Here is a 19,445-nt window from a genome sequence, read left to right on the forward strand (position 1 = left end):
TGTGCGTACACAAACATGCTTGTCGTCTGGTTTGAGATTCTGTGCACATCTCCTGCCGGAGGGCATTTCCCTTCTGCTCTCAGTACAAGGTTCTCCTGAACCGACATGACGAAGCCAGGCAAGAAATTTTCCCCATAGTCAACACGCGGATGCAGCAGCAGTGCAAAAGAGAAATATAAGCTTGTTTAAATAGCTGTGAGCAAAAGTATATTTTGTTTTATTGGAAACTCATCTTGACAATTTTACTGACGCTTTGTCTTATAAAAGCTGTAATAAAAACACATGGCTATCAGTTTTCTACAAGTCACTGCATGGAGTCTCAGTAGATGGTCATTCAAATAAGCCTGGTGGCCACTAATTGATATTTTCACATTGTATGCTGCATGAATTATGAGAGACTAGTATGCCATAGAGATGCCAAGATCAGCAGGCACTTCAGTTTGACACATACTGAAAATGAAGTGACCTGCTTCCATCTGGTGTCCAGAGACAGACACTGCAGCTAAAACAACCTTCATTATGTAATGAATACTGTTCGTACTGACAGTCATGGCACCCTCCAGTCATGTGATCAAGTGCCGTGACAAAAGATAGAAGTCATGAAAGAAACAGCATAAGCAGAAAACAGTAGGGGGGTCAGCATTTATTAGATAACTGAAAATGTCTGTTAAGTCATTGTATAGATTAGCTGGTATTGTTTCACTACAGCTGGTTTATTTAGCATGCATCTCCCATATTGACACAAATTTACAAGACAGTTGATGTAAAATATTCATAATAACTTCTTAACATTGTGTAGCATCAATATTTATCTGATCCACAAACAAAAATCCCCTTGAATCTTCCATAAATCTTTCCTGTAAGGCCGAATGCTGGATAATACTTGATAGTACAGTGTTATAAATATTTTACATTCCACTATATTATGTACATTTTGCTGTGTTTCATAAGAGAAACACAGCTAATTTCCAGAGACACTGATATTTACTCAGTGCCTTAAATGAGTCTCTGGGAAGGCCATAGTGCCATAGACCTTATTGGCTTTCCTTATCCAAGTACTCCAAGCTGGGTGCATCCAACCTCTGCTCATGGTTGCGGTTCTTTGTGAACTCCTTCAGCATATCCATCACGTCTCCTTGGTAGACATCAGGGGTAGGCTTAGCTTCTGTATGAGGAGAGAGCAACTTTGAATGATTTTCAGCTTCTATCATACTCTTTACTGGCGAAAAAGCAAAGGGAGAGTTCAGATTCTTCATTTTCTGCAAGAAGGAGAATCATGACAGATGGCTGAAGAGCAGTGAGTACACACAGAGGGGGACCCTTTCTGACATCACCTTGTTCTATTTTAGGACAAGCTGAGGACATAAACCTGAAAAGCTGACATAGGTTTATTAAACATGACATTTTGCTCCTGATGATAAAACAAAATATGCATGAACCTTTGTATTTGTTTCATTTACTAGTAATGGGTATAGGCAACCTGTGGTCCTTCAGGGACAAGAAACAATACAGCTTCTTTATAGAAGACATTAGATTCTTGTGTCTTAGACCCACTTATTTTAATAAACTGTACTAAGTATTAATTAATAATGAATGTCTTCCTCATCTCTAACAGTATATGGCTCATTCAAGGCTTCAAAGGTTAGAGACTGAGTCACCTTGGATATTCTCTGTTTATTAAACTAACAGCATAGGGCATATTCAAGGCTTCAAAGGTTAGAGATTGAGTCACCTTGGATATTCTCTGTTTATTAAACTAACAGCATAGTGCACATTCAAGGCTTCAAAAGTTACAGACTGAGTCACCTTGGATATTCTCTGTTTATTAAACTAATAGACTAAATTAATAACTTTCTAATAAGCATAATAGCATGGCTTCAGCGAAGTCTGGTTTCTAGAGCAGTGCTGTCAATTAAATGTGTTAATATTCAGCTGTTAATCATAACAAACAGATACATAAGTGATATAAATTAAGAGAAAATTACAATAATAAAATGTAAAGTTATCCCAGGACAATCAGTCAATGAGGTCCCAGAGTAAGGTCTACAAAAAAAAAAAATCACAGCAGCAAAACTGATGTTAAAAACAAGGTCATTTATAATTATTATGTCTGCTGGAGTTTACCATGTTTTGTTGTGTTACAGACTGAATTTACAATTCATCTGTCTGATATCTTTAGCTCTATTAACATAAAACCATGAGTCAAAGCAGGTATTTCTTATTTGCAATTTCTATAATTATTAATATCACAAAACTGACATAAAATAAAATATTTCACAGTATGATTAAATATATCTGAATTTCCTTCAGTGTCTGAAATGTCTCTAGACTGGAGTCTGATGACATTTTATTAACATATTATAGATGAAATAACATGTTTGAGGAGAAACCCACCTGTTGCCCAGTAGTAGATGTCCCAGTCATTGCTTGGTTCATTAATGAGTCTGTCATACTGTAGCAGCTGCTTCTCTGTCAGTGTGTTGAGATATCGCTTTGCAAAAAGGCTACACAAGAGATAGAGAACTCAATTAAGACTGAGCCTTTCTACTAAATGGACAGTCATATTAATGAGTAATTATCTGAGCTGCTGGTGAATGGACTACACACTTGCAACTGAAATTAGAAAGAGTGGCGTGATGTAAAAACCTTCACAGGAAAAGTGAAAACACTTGTCCAGCTTACAACTTGCACACGTCCTCTCAATATATTAAAGGATAGGTCCACATAGTGTTTTCAAGTCTATTTTGAAACAATACTCAAATTCCTTAATATTCATACTGCATGTGTACATGTTGCAATTGAGACATGCTACTTAAAAGGGGAACTTTGTACTAAAAACACTAACTGTAAAAAATTCCTGCTTGATTTAAATAACTGAAGTCTTGTGTTAATTTTAGCTGAACATAAGAATTATGTTTTGCCCAGAAACAGGACAATAGATAAAAATAAAGAAAAACGGTACAGGTTACCAACCTGAGCAATATGCAGTTCTCCAACATGCCCCTCTTGCGACTCTCATAGAGAAGTCGGCGTCTCTTAATGTCAATGGGCTCGCCTTGCCTCTCCTCCCATGGGGGCAAAGGGATCTCAATCAGGTCACCCCTGGTGTCATCTGGTGCATGTCCACGGTAAGCACGAGACGAAACAATCCCTATGACTGCCGGTCTCCATGCTGCCTGGCACACCCCTGTCACCAGCTGACAAGCAACAAGCGCACCTTAGGGTCCTGTCACATGTTGTATCATCCAGTAGATGTGACAACTTAAAAGATTCACTGTGTAATCTGTTCAGAAATGCAGTGTGGTTGTGGAGTGACATAATCCATCAGACTGCACCACATACACTGTAATATGTACACAAACACTGCCTTTGTTTTGGATAAGATTACCATTAAGACTTCTACCTGAAAGTGTTCATTCATATATTAGATTAACATGTAAAATAGCTATTACACTTATATAATGAGTTGCATGTCTGAATGGGGTTTTATACAGACTATATGAGGTCACTTTTAAGCCTTGTCATTTCAATTTTTATCTTCTTTTTAAAATGTTGCTTTCGTTTTTGTTTTGTGTTTGCTGTGACAGCACCATCTCCATTCTGAATGCAAAATGTTCATTTTATTTACCTGTACTTATTTATAGATGTATATATTTTGGTATTATTGGTATATTTTTCAAAGCAAATACACCTAATAGGCCTATATACATCTAATAATACAGAGTGTGGATAGATATGCATCAGTGTGTCTGCGTGGTGTCAGACTAACAAGATGTTATGAAAAACACACTGAAGTAAAGCAGCATGGAAAAAGTTAAGCAACATCACAATGTAAATTTACAAAATTACAATGTTTGCGTCTGGTCTGTCATTCATAACGACAGTGTTATCCAAATATATGAAAAATTAATTCCAACATTAAATATGTTTGGTAAATCATATTATTGAGCATAGTAACGTTATAATATTTAAATGAACGCCAAGGCTATAATTATATCTTTGAATATTAGTCGACAAGCTATAATGATAGAGAGGCAGTAGCGTTAGCTAGTGTTCAAGCTTTAAGCAAAAACTGTAGAAATAAACGTAACGTTTGGTTGATAACTCACTCTCTTCGCAACAACAGAAGCCATCATTTCTGCCCTCTTTGTCGCTACGTGGAGACACGTCTACACAAACTGTTCTTACGCCGTGAAAAATGTTCCTGTCCTTAATGTCAGACACAACAGTCAAACTACAGGACAAGCGTCCGGAACGGGAAACTAACGAGGGGGGACTGGGAAAGGTGCACACATGACGTCATAATACTAGGGTAACGTAATTTGTAATAATATGTAAACCATACATGTGCCGTCGATTTGGTATGGAGTTGTTCTTGACTTGATGTATTTTTAACATATGTGTTTAATGAATGTATTGGTTAAATGTATTTTTCTCACGTTAGAATCTGAAGGTATTTTTAGCATAGGAACTAAATATTAATTGTTGTTGTCGACGGGTTAAATATCCCTGACGCACATAGCGTCAGAGGTTCACGCACCGACAGATTAGCAACAATAGCTTTAGCTGATCAAGGAGCGAATCTTTAGTAGCCCGAAAACACTTGTGTACTCATATATGAGAAGCCGTGCATGTATTTTCAAAGTGGTCATTAAAATAACGCTATGATTTCTTAACTTATTTCGTATTCTCGTCATCACATTTTGATTTAGCTCCAGTTTCATTTGTTGAGGGCTCGAGCAGAACGTTGGGTAACGGCAGCTAACGCTCGGAGCGAGGCGTACCGATTATCAAAACCCTCGACACTGCACCTGATGTGGGTGTGCAGTGATAATCTACACACTGGGCGTGTGTGAACTGCACTGAAAACAAACAAACAAACAAACAAAATATACTCGCTGCAGTGCCATCAACTGGATCGTTTTAGGCCCACGGGATGGCTGCTGCAGGAGCTGCAGCCGGACCAAGCACCTCCAAGAAAGATCTCATAGATGTCTACAGTGACCTGAACCAGAACGACGAGGTGAGCAGCTAGTGAACCAATGACAGCAGCACATGGGACAGTTAGGAAGTATTTGTTATTAATGCCCAGCCCATAACATAAGTCTTTCATAAGACCTAGTCTGATGAACTGAAAGGTGAAACAAGTTTACACAATGAGACATAAGACTCCAAATGAAAATGATATTTGTATAGGACAATGGACTCCAGTGATGATTTACCTGAGGTTATTAATGCTTGAAGAAGAGATTGCCCCCTAGTTTCTAATTTAATATCCATGCGGTATATCTTTGGTATCTCTCACTAACTTTACAGTTTCCCAAATAGAAAGTACACTGGCTCAAGAAGAATGTCAATAATTCATGTTATGTTCTGCTAAAATGTCTGTACTACATGCCATAAATTACTGCAATGATCTCCATTCATTCTAGACTTCCTGCAGCTGATCCATGAAGAATTTCTATTTACTTCGGACAACTAATGCTCTGCATATTAAGATATAGAGGACGGCAGCACATGAGATGACTTTATTATTTTCTGTCTCACACAGGATTTGGACAGAATTGCTGAAGCAAATGAACTGTTTGATGCTGTTCTGACTGGCTCAGTTAATCAGGACAAGAAAGTTACTCCTGCTGTGTCCATTCCTAAGGGGACACAAGCTAAAGATGAGGCTAAATCAACAGCAGTGAAAATCCAACAAGGAGGGCATTCATTGAGGAGACTGTCTTTATATATTGGAAATTTCTCCTGGGTGAGTAGCATCCACTCTGTATTACTGTTGATTACATTTTACTGTACAAGACATGTCGAGTGAATTTATGTAGTTGTTTTTCATGGTTCACTACAGCTTTAGTTTTTGCCTAACCTCACCACACACTGATGACTTTGGTTTTATAGTCTACTTTAGTGGTTGGTAGCCAGTGTTCCTTGGGAGCCACTGGACTGCTTGTTTTCCAGCTATCCCTGCCCTGCTCACTGCTGGTTACCTGGATCAGGTGTATTCAGTCAATCAGAAGGTGGAAGATACCAGTTCACTTTGTTTTCCCCACTTCACCATCATATGAGATGGTATCTTCCAGCTTTTAATTGGCTGAACACACCTGACATGACGGTGCAAAACATAACTCTACTCTTCAGTCTAAAAATAATAGATGCTTCCTTTAAAATCTCTGTTATTACATTTTTTAAATCTTTTTCAAAACATTGTACTTTTTTAAATTAAAGTAAATAAAAAGTAATAACATTAATTTTAAGGGATATTTATTAGAATGGCATTTCATAAAAGATCTCAAGTGGATTGTTTTACTTTTGTGTTGTGTTGATGGAATAGGAAATGCTTATTACAGTTACTACGGGTAACCTATGGTTAGACTTATCACCTCTTTTTAGGTTTAAAAGTATGTCTTCACTACTTCAAAAAAAAAAAGAAATTTTTCATGGACTCAATCAGCTCAATTTGCATTTCTGCAACATTCTAAACTATTTACTCGCCTGTTGTTTTCTCACCTCCTCTTTCCAAACATACTAATATTTGCAGTGGACATCTGACAAGGACCTTATGTCCATGGCCCAAACTCTGGGTGTGAAGGACATCACAGAGATCAAATTTGCTGAAAACAGAGTCAATGGCCAGTCACGAGGGTAAGTAGTTGCAGATACAACATTTAGAAAATATGAAGATGTCCAAAAATCTCTAAGAACATGAATGAATAACATTTCTTGTGGCTGGCATTCATGTGTTGTTTCATGTTCTCTGTAATACAGCTATGCAGAAGTGGTGGTAACCTCTGAAGAGTCACTAAAAATATTGTTGGAAAAAATACCCCAATGTGAACTCAATGGGGAAAGGATAGATTGTCGCTTTGCCACTCGCCAGAATCTCACTGTGTTTGAGGATATAGCAAATAAACGTAAGACTACTGCAATGTTAAGAAGATACTATTGAATTTACATTATATTGCAAAATGCCAGTATGACTGTCATTTTTCATGGAAAAAAACCCTTATGTGTTCTCCACAGGTATACCCCTGCGTGTTAATTCCAAAGATCCCAAGGACTCCGATTCTTCAGATAAGATTCCCTCATTATTATCACAGGATCCCAGCCCTCCTCCTGTGCCTCCACCTTTTCCATCACTGCCACTTGCAGACAGGTTTCCCAGCCCTTTCCTTGGTCAGCCACCTCCTCCCTTCCCTCATCTACCACCACACATCCCTCCACCTATGCCACCCCATTTGTTTCCTCATCCTATACATGTTCCTGGTCAGCCTTCTCCCAGTCTGCATATAAATCCAGCATTCTTCAACCATGGACAAGATGGACACAGCAGCAAAGCCTACAGCCAACAGAAGTGAGACATATTTTTATACAGCTAACAGTGATGTTTTTATTTTTCAAATGAGAGGAAACTTAATAACATATGCTATTGTGGAAAGTAGAACACCAAAAGACCAGGATGAAAATACAAAATATAAAACAAATGACAATGGAACATTTTAAAAATTACAGTAGTAAAATGACAATTTAAAAGACAGAATGTCATAGTAATTATCAAAAGGTGTTTTTAGTAATACTTGTTGCAGTGGTTAAATAATTCTGTCACTGAGTATGACCGCAATGGATGTATTTTTCAGACACACACCACAAAGTACAGATGGAGATTTTGAAGAGCTAATGAGCAGAAATAGAGCTGTTGCCAGCAGTGCCATCACCAAGGCAGTGTCTGGAGCAACAGCTGGTAAGTACAGCACATAAAAGTCTGTGAACTGAAACAAAGAACACGTAATAGGCTGTGTGGGGGAAGGACTGGTACCTGACTTTGACTAATGGCAGCATGTTTAAAAGTCAGTGCGTTTCGCCTACACTCATTGTACACTTGATTGATGGAGAGTTGCAGAGATTGTTTTACATAAAGTATTGAGTTTAATGTGTCTTGGCAGATGAAGAAAATATTACAGATGTGGAAGGAAATCAACATTATGTACATCATTTACCTGATTTAGTAGCTGATTACTGTTTTTTTTTTTTTTTTTTTCATATTGCATTGCAGTAGCCTGATTAAAGATCACACACCAAACAATGAATCATACTGTATGCTTATAGGTAAAGGAGAGATGACAGTGCAGTACCAGTACATGCTTCACATTCCTTAGCTATATCAGTGCAGTTTGTGAAGCAGTCTGAACGGCATATAGCAGGTGATAGAACGCTCATTTCAATCAAAAGAGAAACTTGACTTGGACTTGAAAAAAAAAGACTTGTGAGCATGGACACATGTAAACGAAAAACAAGCATTTACGAAAGCAGTCACTCGTCAATTAGTCACAACTACAGCAACAGAATGTGAAAGATGGAGGCCATATACAGGAGTCACTAGCTTTTTTCTGAATGTTGCCATTGTGGTGTAGATGGTGTAGTTCAGGTGTGATATATATTTTAATCAGGGTGAAATTTGTCATCGATGGTTTTTGCTGGAACATGAGTCTCAACCAGCTGCTAATTTTTTCTAGTCTTTTTGTTCTTGAGATTTCTTTTGAACTTTACCGTATGTGCAGGTAGATGTCAGCCATGTGTTTTTAACCCCCTCCATGAAAGCTTTAAAGTGCTTAATAGCAGCTCTGTGTAATATATAATACCTCCCATTTCTAATGCAGGAGACTTGCGTGTGGCTATGGAGACTCTACTAACAGCCATCGCCATCATTAAGCAGTCCAGAGTGTATGGAGATGAACGCTGCCAAGCCCTGGTCACCTCACTCAAAGACTGTCTCGTCTCTATCCAGGGCAACTATGGCTACAGGTTTGTATAACTATGCTTCAGGATTCTAAGACCTGATGCATCTTGTCCTACACAGAGAAACTGAAGCTGGGGATTGAACTAGTATAAGCTCACTTATCGGTCTGTATCACACAAATGTTTGCAATTGCAATTTGTTTGCAGGAGTAGCAGTCGTTCGGGGGACAAAGACCGAGACCGGGACAGGGGTCGTGACAGAGAGCGAGACAGAGAACGTGACAGAGAAGATTCTGGTTGGGAGGGAATGTCTCGTAGACACAGAGAACGTTCCAGGAGTGGGGAGAGGGACAAGGAACGCTCACGGGAACGGGAAAGGCACAGAGATCACAGAGACCGATATCGCTGACTTGGTAAGCTTCCCACTGATTTATATATATTTATACTTTTACTTTGTCATTCATCAGACAGCTGCATTATTTGCTGTTTGTGTTTTCAGTTCCATTGTTGGGGTTCTTACTACATTGTATTATACATGGCCTCTAAACTTTAGAAACAAATCCCAAATGTAAAACGATCTGAACAGATTTTATAGACTTTTTTTTTTTTATCTAAGTCCTTCAACTGTATGGACCTTCTACTAAAGCTACCCTATGAGTAAATACTGTCCTCCAATATTTTGCACCATTTAAAAGGAATAACCTCTTAAATAACTGTATAACTTGAAAACTCTCATCCTATTGGATTTATTTCAAAAAGTTTGTGAAGTAGAGAATTATGAAACCACTTGAATATGACTATGACTCCATCAGATGCTCATATTTCTTTGGTGTTTTAACTTTATTATGGATGTCAGTAATTTTTCTAGAATTTCTGCCCATTTTGTTAAATGTTTTGTTTTCGGTCTGTTTCTGTTTCCGCGGTTTCAGTCATGTGAATTGGTTTTAAATTGTAATGGATAAAATGTTAACAGTACTCCATCCCTTTGGTACCCAGTGCTGTTTTACTGCAAACAGATTATACTTGATGAAGTGAAGGTTGGCAGAATGGTTGTTTTTATTAATAAGTACTTACTTTGCAACCAGCTATTAAAAAGATGCAACTCATTACAGCACCAGCCTTACTGGCTGTATCATCCTTGTATTTTTCATTTCACATCTTATTGTGAGCTGAAAAATAGTCCTAGCATGGCTTTAACTCTGGCATATGCTATAGGTAGTGTTCAGAGCTTACTGAGTGATGGGTGAAATAATTATTTTGAGTTAGTACAGTGGTTTATATCTCTTGGTGAAACACCTCAGATTATGTTCTGTAGTGTTTTGACAGCCATTGCCAAAACATGCCTGGCTAAAATCACACTAAGTCATACTGTAGCTCTAAGTACAAGTTAGCACAATCCTCTCAGAGGCTTTTTCCATATGTTGGTAACCAACCAGTTCATATTTGATTTTTGTAAATGTGGCTTTGAACAGTTTATTTTCATCCCCAGACTGATGGTGTCTCTTTTAAAGTGTGAAGCAGAGCAAAGACAGGACTTTTTGTTTCTGCACCAAGATGTATAAAATCTGGAGGAATCTAAGGTGAGACTGAAGATGTATCTCCAAAAGTCTGAAGTGTACTTTTTTTTTTTTTTTTTTGTTCCCCACTCATCTGTACTTAATGGGAATTTTACCTGTTTTGTGAAAAAAGTAGTTGCATGCATAGTAACACCTAATAACTTATGTAACACAGTGTAATGTTTATCACTTTCTTTTGTAATAAATATGCTGATTTAAAAAAACATTCCCAGAAAATGTAATTTCAGTGTTTCATATGCTGGAAAGACATTAAAAATAGTATTTGAACACAAAGCAACTTATTGACTGTATCCCTTTATCGATTTTTACCATTCTGACACCTGTACTGCAGAGGTTTTGCACTGGAAGCACTTTTTGGTTAACACTGTTTTCCAAGACTGATCTGGGGCCTGTTTTAAAATGTACAGAAATGCAGTTAAATTACTAGCAGTGTTTTTCCGGTAATACCTGAGGTGCTGCTTTGCTTTGATGCATCACACTCTGACATAAAGGAGGAAGTCGTTTCCAAATTATAGTTCAGGTAGAAAGAATATGGAAGTTGGACAAGCCAGTAATACAGGTAATGTCATTTAATGGTTTTATTCAGGAAAAAAATAAGTCAAATATGCCAAATGTCTTCACTGTGGTCCGCATTTGTTTTCCCAAGTCAGTATAACATGAATCTGTCCATGCCACAGTCCCACAAAGTCCATGCAGTTCTTGAAGGCAGCCAGTTCCCATCACTTCTCCAGTGGAGCATAATTCAACAATTTCTCAATAAGATCCACATGAGAAAGGAGCATCCTCCGACAACAGTATCTCTTCAGGCCCAGGGCATCAAGCGCATCGCTTAAAAGGGAAAGGAAATAATGTTAGCACTAATAAATGACATACACATCAATGAATAAGTACGGGGCTATTACTGCATACAACATTCAGCATTAACAGCCTAAATGGTCTTAGGTCATTGCCATTATTCATTCAATCACTGCACTGAGTCTAACTGTAGAACTGAAAAAAACAAAACAAATCAAACCTTGGATAAAACAAACTTTGACTCTAACCGCTGAATATGCTAAAAGGTTTTGATGAATATTGTCTTTCTACTTCACTGCATCCAGAAACGTCTTTTACTATAGTTTGGTTTCGCCTTAGGCCGTATGAACGAGTTGGGTAATATATCACCAGGAACTAACGCTACGATCTTCAGTGACCACAGTAATACAAAGCGGCAGATATTTGCCGGCTCACCCTTCTGTATACTCGGCTTGAAGTAAACCGAGGTATGCTTCCCATTTGTTACCCACGATTTTCCCACACGTGAAGCAGCGGATAGGGATGATCATCTTAGGGCACCTGGGGACAGAGACACGCCGGGTTTAAGCTAGTCTCAGTACCAGCGTGGAAAACATAGCGCTAGATAAGTAAGGTTCCTATTTATATGAACATCACACAAATTTACTAAAAGGCGACTAGAAACAGTTTAATGGTAGCTAAGTGCCATCGTTAAAGCTAACATTAGCCTGTAAGGTTACTCTGTAGCCACGCGATTAGCATAACAGTAACTTGAGAGCTAATGTTAACCGCCAATAACATGTCGCCAATAGTGGGTATATTAGTTTACAAGTCAAAACACTGAAAATGACACGTGTTTATTTACTCACCGTCACGAATCTTGTTTACCTAAAGCTTAAATGTTGTGTTATTCGAAGTAAAAAGCGCTGCGAGAAAATGATACCAGCTTCCCTCGTACTCTCCGTCCGCAACAATACTAAAACGACTTCCGGCACGAATCCTTCAAAATAAATGCGCAATTTCCACAACTTGGAGTTTATTGAATTGAATGCTCAGTATTTAAAATTGTACGAACAAAATATGACACATGCAGTAGAATAGTGCAAAACATTACCACAAAGTACAGTCTCCAAAATTATTATAAAATTTACTCAATACACTTTGAAGAAAAAGTGATTACTGGCATTTTGAGGGTAAGACAAGGATATTATACAGCTGAAGCATAAAAGAGTATCACTATACACAGACTCTGCTGTTCAAATGACAAGTGTGTGCCTTCAAATTGCTTTGTGCTTTTAAATATTTTAGACAAACAGCCTTTGGACACTGACAATTTTTTTTTTTTTTTGTGGTGTAATAGTCTCAAAGTTTATAGAATTATAGAGAAGAGATTATATGACATGGCCCCTGTTTCAAAATTGTATTTCAAAATATCATTACTAAATTGTCAGATACTGGAAATTAATTACACAAACTGAAATGAAAAACCAGTTCAACTAAAAGACAATTTCACCTTCATTTAATTCTTACCTCTGAAGCTTTTGCCTGCAAATATGATCTCTCATTGTGAATAACTTTAAATAAAGCATTAGGTTTTGTCAAAGAAATACTCTCATTGCTGGTTCACTGCATTTAATAAAAGTTGGTTTACAACTGCTTCCTTCTTTACATTTAGGAGTTTGGGGGAAAATGCATAAGGAAAAGATGTTAGAAGTATAGGCCTATCAAAAATATATCATAACCTTCATTATCATCATTACACCATGAAAAACATCATTTTTACCATCATCTTCATCTGAAACATCACTGTCATTGCCATCACTAACATCATACGTCATCATCAACAATATTTTACATTATCATATATGTACTTTTAACTTGCTACAGCACATTTGCTAAATGAGGAGTCCTATCTGAATTATTGCATTTATACGCTGTTGAATTTATGAAAATAAGATTTTTCTTTTTTTGTACACTGTATTGTACAATGTAAGGTGAAGTTTGTTTTGGTGTTGGCTTACTATTTTTGGATGTGTTTGGGGTATTGGGGTATGTATACATACATACATACATACATACACACACATATATATAGATAGAGATAGATATATCTATCTCTATATATATAGATAGATATAGATATATATATCTATATCTATCTATATATATATGAATGTGTGTGTGTTAGTAATGTGTTGTAAAATTCATACATCCTCTCACAAATAAAAGTAAAAAATATATAAGTAATGGTGTGTGTTAGCACTGTCTCTACTATCTACTTATGTAACAGGCACATCTTCATGGGCTTTACATGTGAGTGGACAACATTGTTTACAGTACAGCTGTACAGGTGAGTGCAATGAAATCGTGACTTCTCTTTAAACTATACAACAGTAGTTATTCTACAATCCACTGTCACTGTATCTGCAAATTATGATGTTGTTTTGTTACAAGAGTTGCATTCCTTTAATAATGAGGTTTTGAAAACAAGAATTTTGCCTAAAGCCACATAAAAGGAGCACTGTGAAGAAACAACTCCTGTGTTTTGGCAGCAGGCTTAAAACTGGATACTGCAACACTAATGGCTGTTCAGCCTGCTACAGCAAAGTATCTACTGTAAGAAGTAAACAGATTGAACCAGCATGACTGTGGCTGTTGCGTAAGACATGAAAGGTTATTGATTTGTGACATCAATTGACAGTAAAAGAAAACTTGTTCTTATTCTACAGCAAGAAATCACTATTCTTCTTTGCTACATACTGTACATGTTTTATCTCCAACAATTCCCTACACCCTGTTCCTACAGCACTACATGCTTATATTTCTGTCTCTGGAAAAGAAGGTTTTGTTTTAATTGCACTGTGACTTTTTTTCTTTCATTCTTTTTCTTTTTCATATACGCACACTGGTCCTTCATTCTGGTACTGTGAAGAAAGAGAAACTTAATCCTTTGATTTAGGTGTTAATTGAGCCAAAATATGTGGAATCGATCACAATGTATATTCTCAGCTATTTTCAAGCTTTTTCTTGTAATTGTCATATTTAAAATTTATAATACCAAGAACAATGTTAATGGCCATTATGAATACATTTTTTCATAAACCTTTAGCTTTTTAGTGAACCAAGCTTATTTCTTTTGCAAGAATACACAAATATTTCACGTTTATGTCAATATTTGTGCACACTGGATTAAATAAGATAAAGCAGTTGAATAAGCCACCTTTAGTTTAGACTTTAAGCTCAGGTCTACAGTGGGAGTTTTTTATGAAATTATTACAGTTCAGATGCAGTACTGAAGCAACTTCATGCATGTATTATGAGTAACTATGCTCCATATACAGCCTTAATCTAAATTTGAATGAGTCACTTCACTATTGAGTGAAAGCAGGCCAAAAAAAAAAAAGATAAAGAAAAATAAAGATTAGGTGCACGACTCCCCACCCCCCATGTATACAATGATAGTCTGTGAACCAATTGAGAACGATGTTCTAACTCATCACCCAATAAAATACCGTAATTTGAGAGACTTATTTCATTTTACTTTCTTCTTGCCAGTAGCAACATTCCCAACAAGATGGCTCCTGCAGCAATAACAGCACCACCAAGGAGAAAGGGTTTCAGGTTTTCCAAATAGTCTGTGCCAGATGCTGCAGTCTCATCACCTGCCGCTGCTGCTTCACCTTCTGCTGCCCCATCCTGAGGAGGAGGATGCCCAGGCTCAGGGGCTGCAGGGGCAGGGTCAGTCTTACGTGGGGCTGCTGGCTCCTTCTTCTCTGTTTTAGATGCTGCCTTGGGTGCTGGAGCCCCGGACTTGGCCTTGACTTCCATGGACTCGAACAGAGGTGTGGTCTAGTCAGGAGTCTTTATAAGTACTGTTCTGTGCTGCTTCACTGAGAAAAAACAGCAAACAAACACAGCCAGATTATCCTTCTAAATTAGGCTAAAACATCATGTTATCTACCCTGTTAAGTGTAAAAATACTGAAACAGGCCTTACTAGCTATTGTATTCACTGTATAGCAATGAAGCCGTCATGTGGCAGTGGGGCCTTAAATGTGACCTTGGAAAAAGATGACATTGAGGGGAATGCTCCGATGCTTAGAGGGACAGGGAATTATTTATTTTGGTCACAGCTGCCATGACATAATGCTCCAATGAAGACATAATGTTACTGCAGCTTCCTGTGTGAAGCTTTTTCATGGGACAATTTGTTAGATTAGTAATGGAGGGAAAAGAATTGCGTTGCAGCTGCACAACTTATTTATCGTCAAGGAATGAATCTTTACTTGTTTGATTCCCACTGATGCCTAGTCCAGATGCAATAAACTAAAGATTTAATCTCTTCCTCTGTCTAGCTCTTCATTCTCTCTTTAGAACTGTATGAGTCATATGTGCTATAAATGGAGGACAAGATGGAGGAGAGAAATCTTAACTACAGTGACTGCGATAAAGGAAATCTGTGAAAATGCAAATGAGGAAAAAGAATGAAGAATAGAAACAGCTGAAATGAAATGAAAGCATCATAGCAGCTTGCACTTTACAGAGTGTAGGCTACACACTTCTTTACAAAAATGCTGCCTATTAAATCTTATAGTGATGTGGTGATAGAAAATATGGACATTACATACCTCTCCAATAGCTCTGCAGAAAAAAAATAACAGGTGGAGCAGGAACCACAGCAGTGTCTGAAATCAGAATATCCTGAATTTAACAAAATGAGAGAAAGCGAAGAGATGGAGGACACTGACAGGAGGAGGGAGGAGAATGAGAAGGAGAGCATGGGATGTACCATCTGATTCTCAAAAAGGGGGAGGCTATTCTTTGATTACATCCTGGGTTTTAGACCCTTAAAAACATTCCGAATTCACTGAATTAGGGCCAGGGTTAGTTCAGTGAAGCAAAGCCCATTACTTGATTATCTCAGCAATCATCAAGTATAATAAAGGCTTTGTATAGGATCGGAATTTGAGTGTGTTTGAATGTTGTTGTCCATATTGTTGACAGTCTGTGAAGCCTAACCTTTTGATATAGTCCTGAAATTTTCTGACAGCCCAAGAGCAGAATGGCAGATAGAGAATGTATACTGTTCATGCTAATCAGAGCTTAGCCTTTAGCATTGTTTCATTCAATGTAATAGAGTACAGAGCCAACACAGCAAGAATTTGTGTACACATACATATATTGGTCTACATTGAATAATATAATAATAATAATATATAACTAATTGAATATTTAATTCTAATAATAAAATATCCAGTGTGTGTAATTTATTGATTATAAACTGCTGTGTGGGGAGTGTACACATTAATTAAAGATGTAATAATAAACCACAATGGCCTGAATTCATTGCAGTGACAGTGTATGTGCAACAGTTTATTGAGGGCAAAAAAAGTGTTAATTTAATTGTATAGGTATGCCAATTAACATAGCCTATATGTAAAACATGTAGACTGTATAAAACTGGATGGATATTAGGCTGCTCAATGTGGATAAGCCCTGTTTGTCAAAATATTCCTTTTTTTTAATTTTTTACTCTTTGAACAAAGTTAAGAGATTTTGTGATCGGGACATTTGTCTATAGTGATTATCAAACAAGCTATGTAACAATATATATATAGAAGCCGAGACGCGCCTCACAAGCCGGATATGGCGTCTAAATGGAGGCCTATGTCTTCATGAATCCACGCCCAGAAACGTCAACCAAAGAAGAGGGTAGCATGTCAAGATAATAATCGGTAAAGTACGAAGTTGGCGGTGAAAAACAGAATTTGATGAAAAACAAAAATGCTGAACGGGGTGAGATGTGAAATATGTAAAAAAATATATATACAGAATCAAATCTGATCAACCACTCCCCTTTTATGCCAATTTAATATAGTATACATATTAGCCAAACAAATTTTGATGTTTCGAGTCGGGTCATGATGTGATACAAAAAAAAGCCAATAATAATAATAATGATAATAAGAAGAAGAAGTTAACATAGGCAAGAATTGGAAACAAACGGTAAAAAGTTTTAAACCTGTGTTTGCATAAATTTAATCAAAATGTTCCTTAAAATTCATGTTCATCTTCCGTAAACCTCTGGCTTTAACTGCGTCTCTCCTCCGTCGCTGTGGTAACGTACGTTGCTTTGGGTAAATACTAAACTGCACATGCGCGTTCTCCAATGCTATTTTTACATCTACATAACAACAACTGGTCAAAAACTGGTCCCGGGGTTTTCAGGGTGACTTCACAAAAGGGAAGTCAGTGGCAGCCTCTCGAAAAACAAGGCTCTCTTTGGGGCACTTGCTGATTCATTGATATTCACAAACCACCAGTGGCGCCCTTTCTCCGCAGGATCTCCAAGTGGTACAGGCTGCTATTTACTCAGACGCGTCAGGTGTGCGTAAACAAACGGTATACGGGATTTGCGTAGCCGAACACGGAAGGGGAATAGCCAGTTTGTACGTATTTCTTCCGTAAAAAAAATGTGCCCAAGGGGATGGGTTATCTTCTCGGGAAAAGCTGGCTCCGTTTAGCTGCTATCCGTTGTGGGATTTCGGGAGTTGTCCGGCTGATGGCACACACAAGCTACTGATCACGGCGTGAAAACTGAAGGGCTCGTCTTGTCCGGTCCAACCCGAGAAGGACTATTATCTTCTGTGGAGACACATAATCACGCCGAGCTCCGACGGGTGGGACATGCGTTAGACCCGCACTCAGTGAACTGCCACAGCCGACGACGTGTTGCAGTTTACCAGAAGCCGTTGGTCTCCAGTGGTTTGAAAACGACCGTGTAATTATTTTAAAGTTGTCGCTCCTAGATGGCATGTGTCAGGTTTGCCTGACAGCCGGCAGATAACAGGGGAAGCTGCGGCTCTTGGATGGCTCTGGGTTCATTCATCCGCCTGGCGTAATGGCGTGTGTACTGTTATTATAATTCCGTCGACATTTATGAATTCATCCCCTCCAACCCTGAGCCGGTGTCGGGGAGAGCGAGGCTGAGGCGGGTCGCCAGTCGGAAGGATATGGGAGAGCGAGAAGAACCGATGCACTGGGTCTTGGCAAGGCATCGTCAAAATACAGGTGAGCTGCAGATGCCTGCTGGGGAGACCGAGTAATCTAACTGGTAAAGTACCTTTAGCTAAGCTATGCACATGCAGTGCCGCCAGCCCGCCGCGGCTCGGCTCGGCTCGGCTCGGCTCGGCTGCTATGACCCGGCTTTTTTAGCCCGTGTTTTAGTGCTGGTTCTTAGGCCACATCTCTCTAAACTAGGCCCGCAGGATGCCACCTCTAAAGCTGTCCTGATGACAGAGATCAGACACTGTAGTGCCGCTGCTGCTGATCTACTTGTTGGAATCACACATCAGGATGCTGCTGCTCATATCAACACATAGGGATGCAGCTAGCTTCAGCGGAGTTTTTAAATAAATTATTATTGTTTATTTCTCCTTTATTTTTCAGCCTTGTTCTGAAAATAACAACAAATGCCAGTCCAGCTACAGGGATCCATTGATAGTTTCCTAGTCTAATTGAAGTCAACTGCCCAAACCCCAGTCATTTTGAGTAAACTGACAGACTATATCACTAGTGTTGGTGGTTTTTCTGCTCATATAGTAGCTAATTGATGAGTATATAGTACCTAATTGTTGTGCAGTAGATAGCATGGATCCGTTTATTTATTTATTTTTATAGGACCAGGCACAGTAAGAGGAATGTCACACCTATTTATCATTCACACTGAGAATATCTGACTAGTAATTTACAGTTTCCTCAGTCTTCTAGTTGTGGATATGGTGCTTATCTATTTTCGTTCTATTAATGCTGCGAAAAGTTTCACTTTCATTCACTAGGCAGTGTTTCGCTACAAAGGACCAGAGGTGTCAGTTTGAGAGTGACAGGCAGACCTAAAAAGCCCAGCAAACACCTCTGAGGACTTTAAAAAGCAGAAGTTATTCAGAAAATTATGAAATGTGTTCAAAGAAGAAAAATTAGGAAAAAGTGGGGAACGTGGCTCACTACACCATAGAGTGCATCCTTTAGAAATATAGTAATTCCCCCCTTTTTAAGGTTACACTGGGTGTTTAAAGACTGTACTTGCTCTACATCAGAGGCATCCTAGTGGAAACAAAGTGCCTCCTAGGGGTCCTGGCTGATTTGTTGCATCTGTTTGGATTCTGCAGGTAAGCACAGGGAATAGGGACAGCACAAATTTAGTCTTGCATGTCAAATGCAGGGATGGTTAGAATTCACATCCAAAATAGTAAGGTTGTGTAAAAGACATCATACAAAACGGGTATGATGTAGTGGTGCAGAACACCCTCAAATTTGTTGCTTTTTGATAGTTGCTCAGCAGGGAGTGGAATATAACATG

The 19,445-nt window shown here is 38.3% G+C and overlaps 4 protein-coding genes across 5 annotated transcripts in view; 2 read left to right on the top strand and 2 right to left on the bottom strand.

The window, feature by feature from the left end:
• Positions 1-623: 623 nt before the first annotated feature.
• Positions 624-5,045, bottom strand: sdhaf2 (succinate dehydrogenase complex assembly factor 2). 2 transcript variants are annotated; one of them, XM_026320294.2, is made up of 4 exons: positions 4,896-5,045; positions 2,974-3,197; positions 2,395-2,504; positions 624-1,165 (listed from the first exon to the last, which is right to left on the bottom strand). In XM_026320294.2, exons 1-4 carry the CDS (start codon positions 4,908-4,910, stop codon positions 1,035-1,037), a joined length of 480 nt encoding a protein of 159 aa, XP_026176079.1. In that variant the 5' UTR covers positions 4,911-5,045; the 3' UTR covers positions 624-1,034. The 2 variants fall into 2 exon arrangements, with proteins under 2 accessions (XP_026176079.1, XP_026176077.1); XM_026320292.1 differs by lacking the exon at positions 4,896-5,045 and adding an exon at positions 4,110-4,252.
• LOC113138127 (cleavage and polyadenylation specificity factor subunit 7) lies at positions 4,451-10,508 on the top strand. Its single transcript, XM_026320291.2, has 9 exons — positions 4,451-5,023; positions 5,552-5,755; positions 6,542-6,645; positions 6,769-6,914; positions 7,024-7,354; positions 7,638-7,741; positions 8,658-8,802; positions 8,944-9,149; positions 10,226-10,508. Exons 1-8 carry the CDS (start codon positions 4,937-4,939, stop codon positions 9,143-9,145), a joined length of 1,323 nt encoding a protein of 440 aa, XP_026176076.1. The 5' UTR covers positions 4,451-4,936; the 3' UTR covers positions 9,146-9,149; positions 10,226-10,508.
• A 356-nt stretch (positions 10,509-10,864) lies between these two features.
• On the bottom strand, positions 10,865-12,079 carry polr2l (RNA polymerase II, I and III subunit L). The gene is made up of 3 exons (XM_026320181.2): positions 11,957-12,079; positions 11,544-11,648; positions 10,865-11,141 (listed from the first exon to the last, which is right to left on the bottom strand). Exons 2-3 carry the CDS (start codon positions 11,636-11,638, stop codon positions 11,033-11,035), a joined length of 204 nt encoding a protein of 67 aa, XP_026175966.1. The 5' UTR covers positions 11,639-11,648; positions 11,957-12,079; the 3' UTR covers positions 10,865-11,032.
• A 5,107-nt stretch (positions 12,080-17,186) lies between these two features.
• dagla (diacylglycerol lipase, alpha) overlaps positions 17,187-19,445 on the top strand; it is a 29,749-nt gene continuing 27,490 nt past the window's right edge. Inside the window, exon 1 of the mRNA XM_026320253.2 lies at positions 17,187-18,157. The gene's annotated coding sequence lies outside the window, so the exon portion shown is untranslated. The remainder of the gene's footprint in view (positions 18,158-19,445) is intronic.

The sequence above is a fragment of the Mastacembelus armatus genome, chromosome 3 (genome assembly GCF_900324485.2).
Source record: "Mastacembelus armatus chromosome 3, fMasArm1.2, whole genome shotgun sequence".
Taxonomy (NCBI): Eukaryota; Metazoa; Chordata; class Actinopteri; order Synbranchiformes; family Mastacembelidae; genus Mastacembelus; species Mastacembelus armatus.

Coding starts and splice junctions, on each gene's coding strand:
- polr2l (XM_026320181.2), bottom strand. CDS start 11,638: ATGATCATCCCTATCCGCTGCTTCACGTGTGGGAAAATCGTGGGTAAC. Junction 11,142..11,543: donor CAAGCCGAGTATACAGAAGG/GTGAGCCGGCAA, acceptor TTCCCTTTTAAG/CGATGCGCTTGATGCCCTGG.
- sdhaf2 (XM_026320292.1), bottom strand. CDS start 4,136: ATGATGGCTTCTGTTGTTGCGAAGAGA. Junction 2,505..2,973: donor GAGAACTGCATATTGCTCAG/GTTGGTAACCTG, acceptor TCTCTTGTGTAG/CCTTTTTGCAAAGCGATATC. Junction 1,166..2,394: donor CATCTACTACTGGGCAACAG/GTGGGTTTCTCC, acceptor CTCCTCATACAG/AAGCTAAGCCTACCCCTGAT.
- LOC113138127 (XM_026320291.2), top strand. CDS start 4,937: ATGGCTGCTGCAGGAGCTGCAGCCGGACCAAGCACCTCCAAGAAAGAT. Junction 6,915..7,023: donor TGAGGATATAGCAAATAAAC/GTAAGACTACTG, acceptor TGTTCTCCACAG/GTATACCCCTGCGTGTTAAT. Junction 8,803..8,943: donor CAGGGCAACTATGGCTACAG/GTTTGTATAACT, acceptor ATTTGTTTGCAG/GAGTAGCAGTCGTTCGGGGG.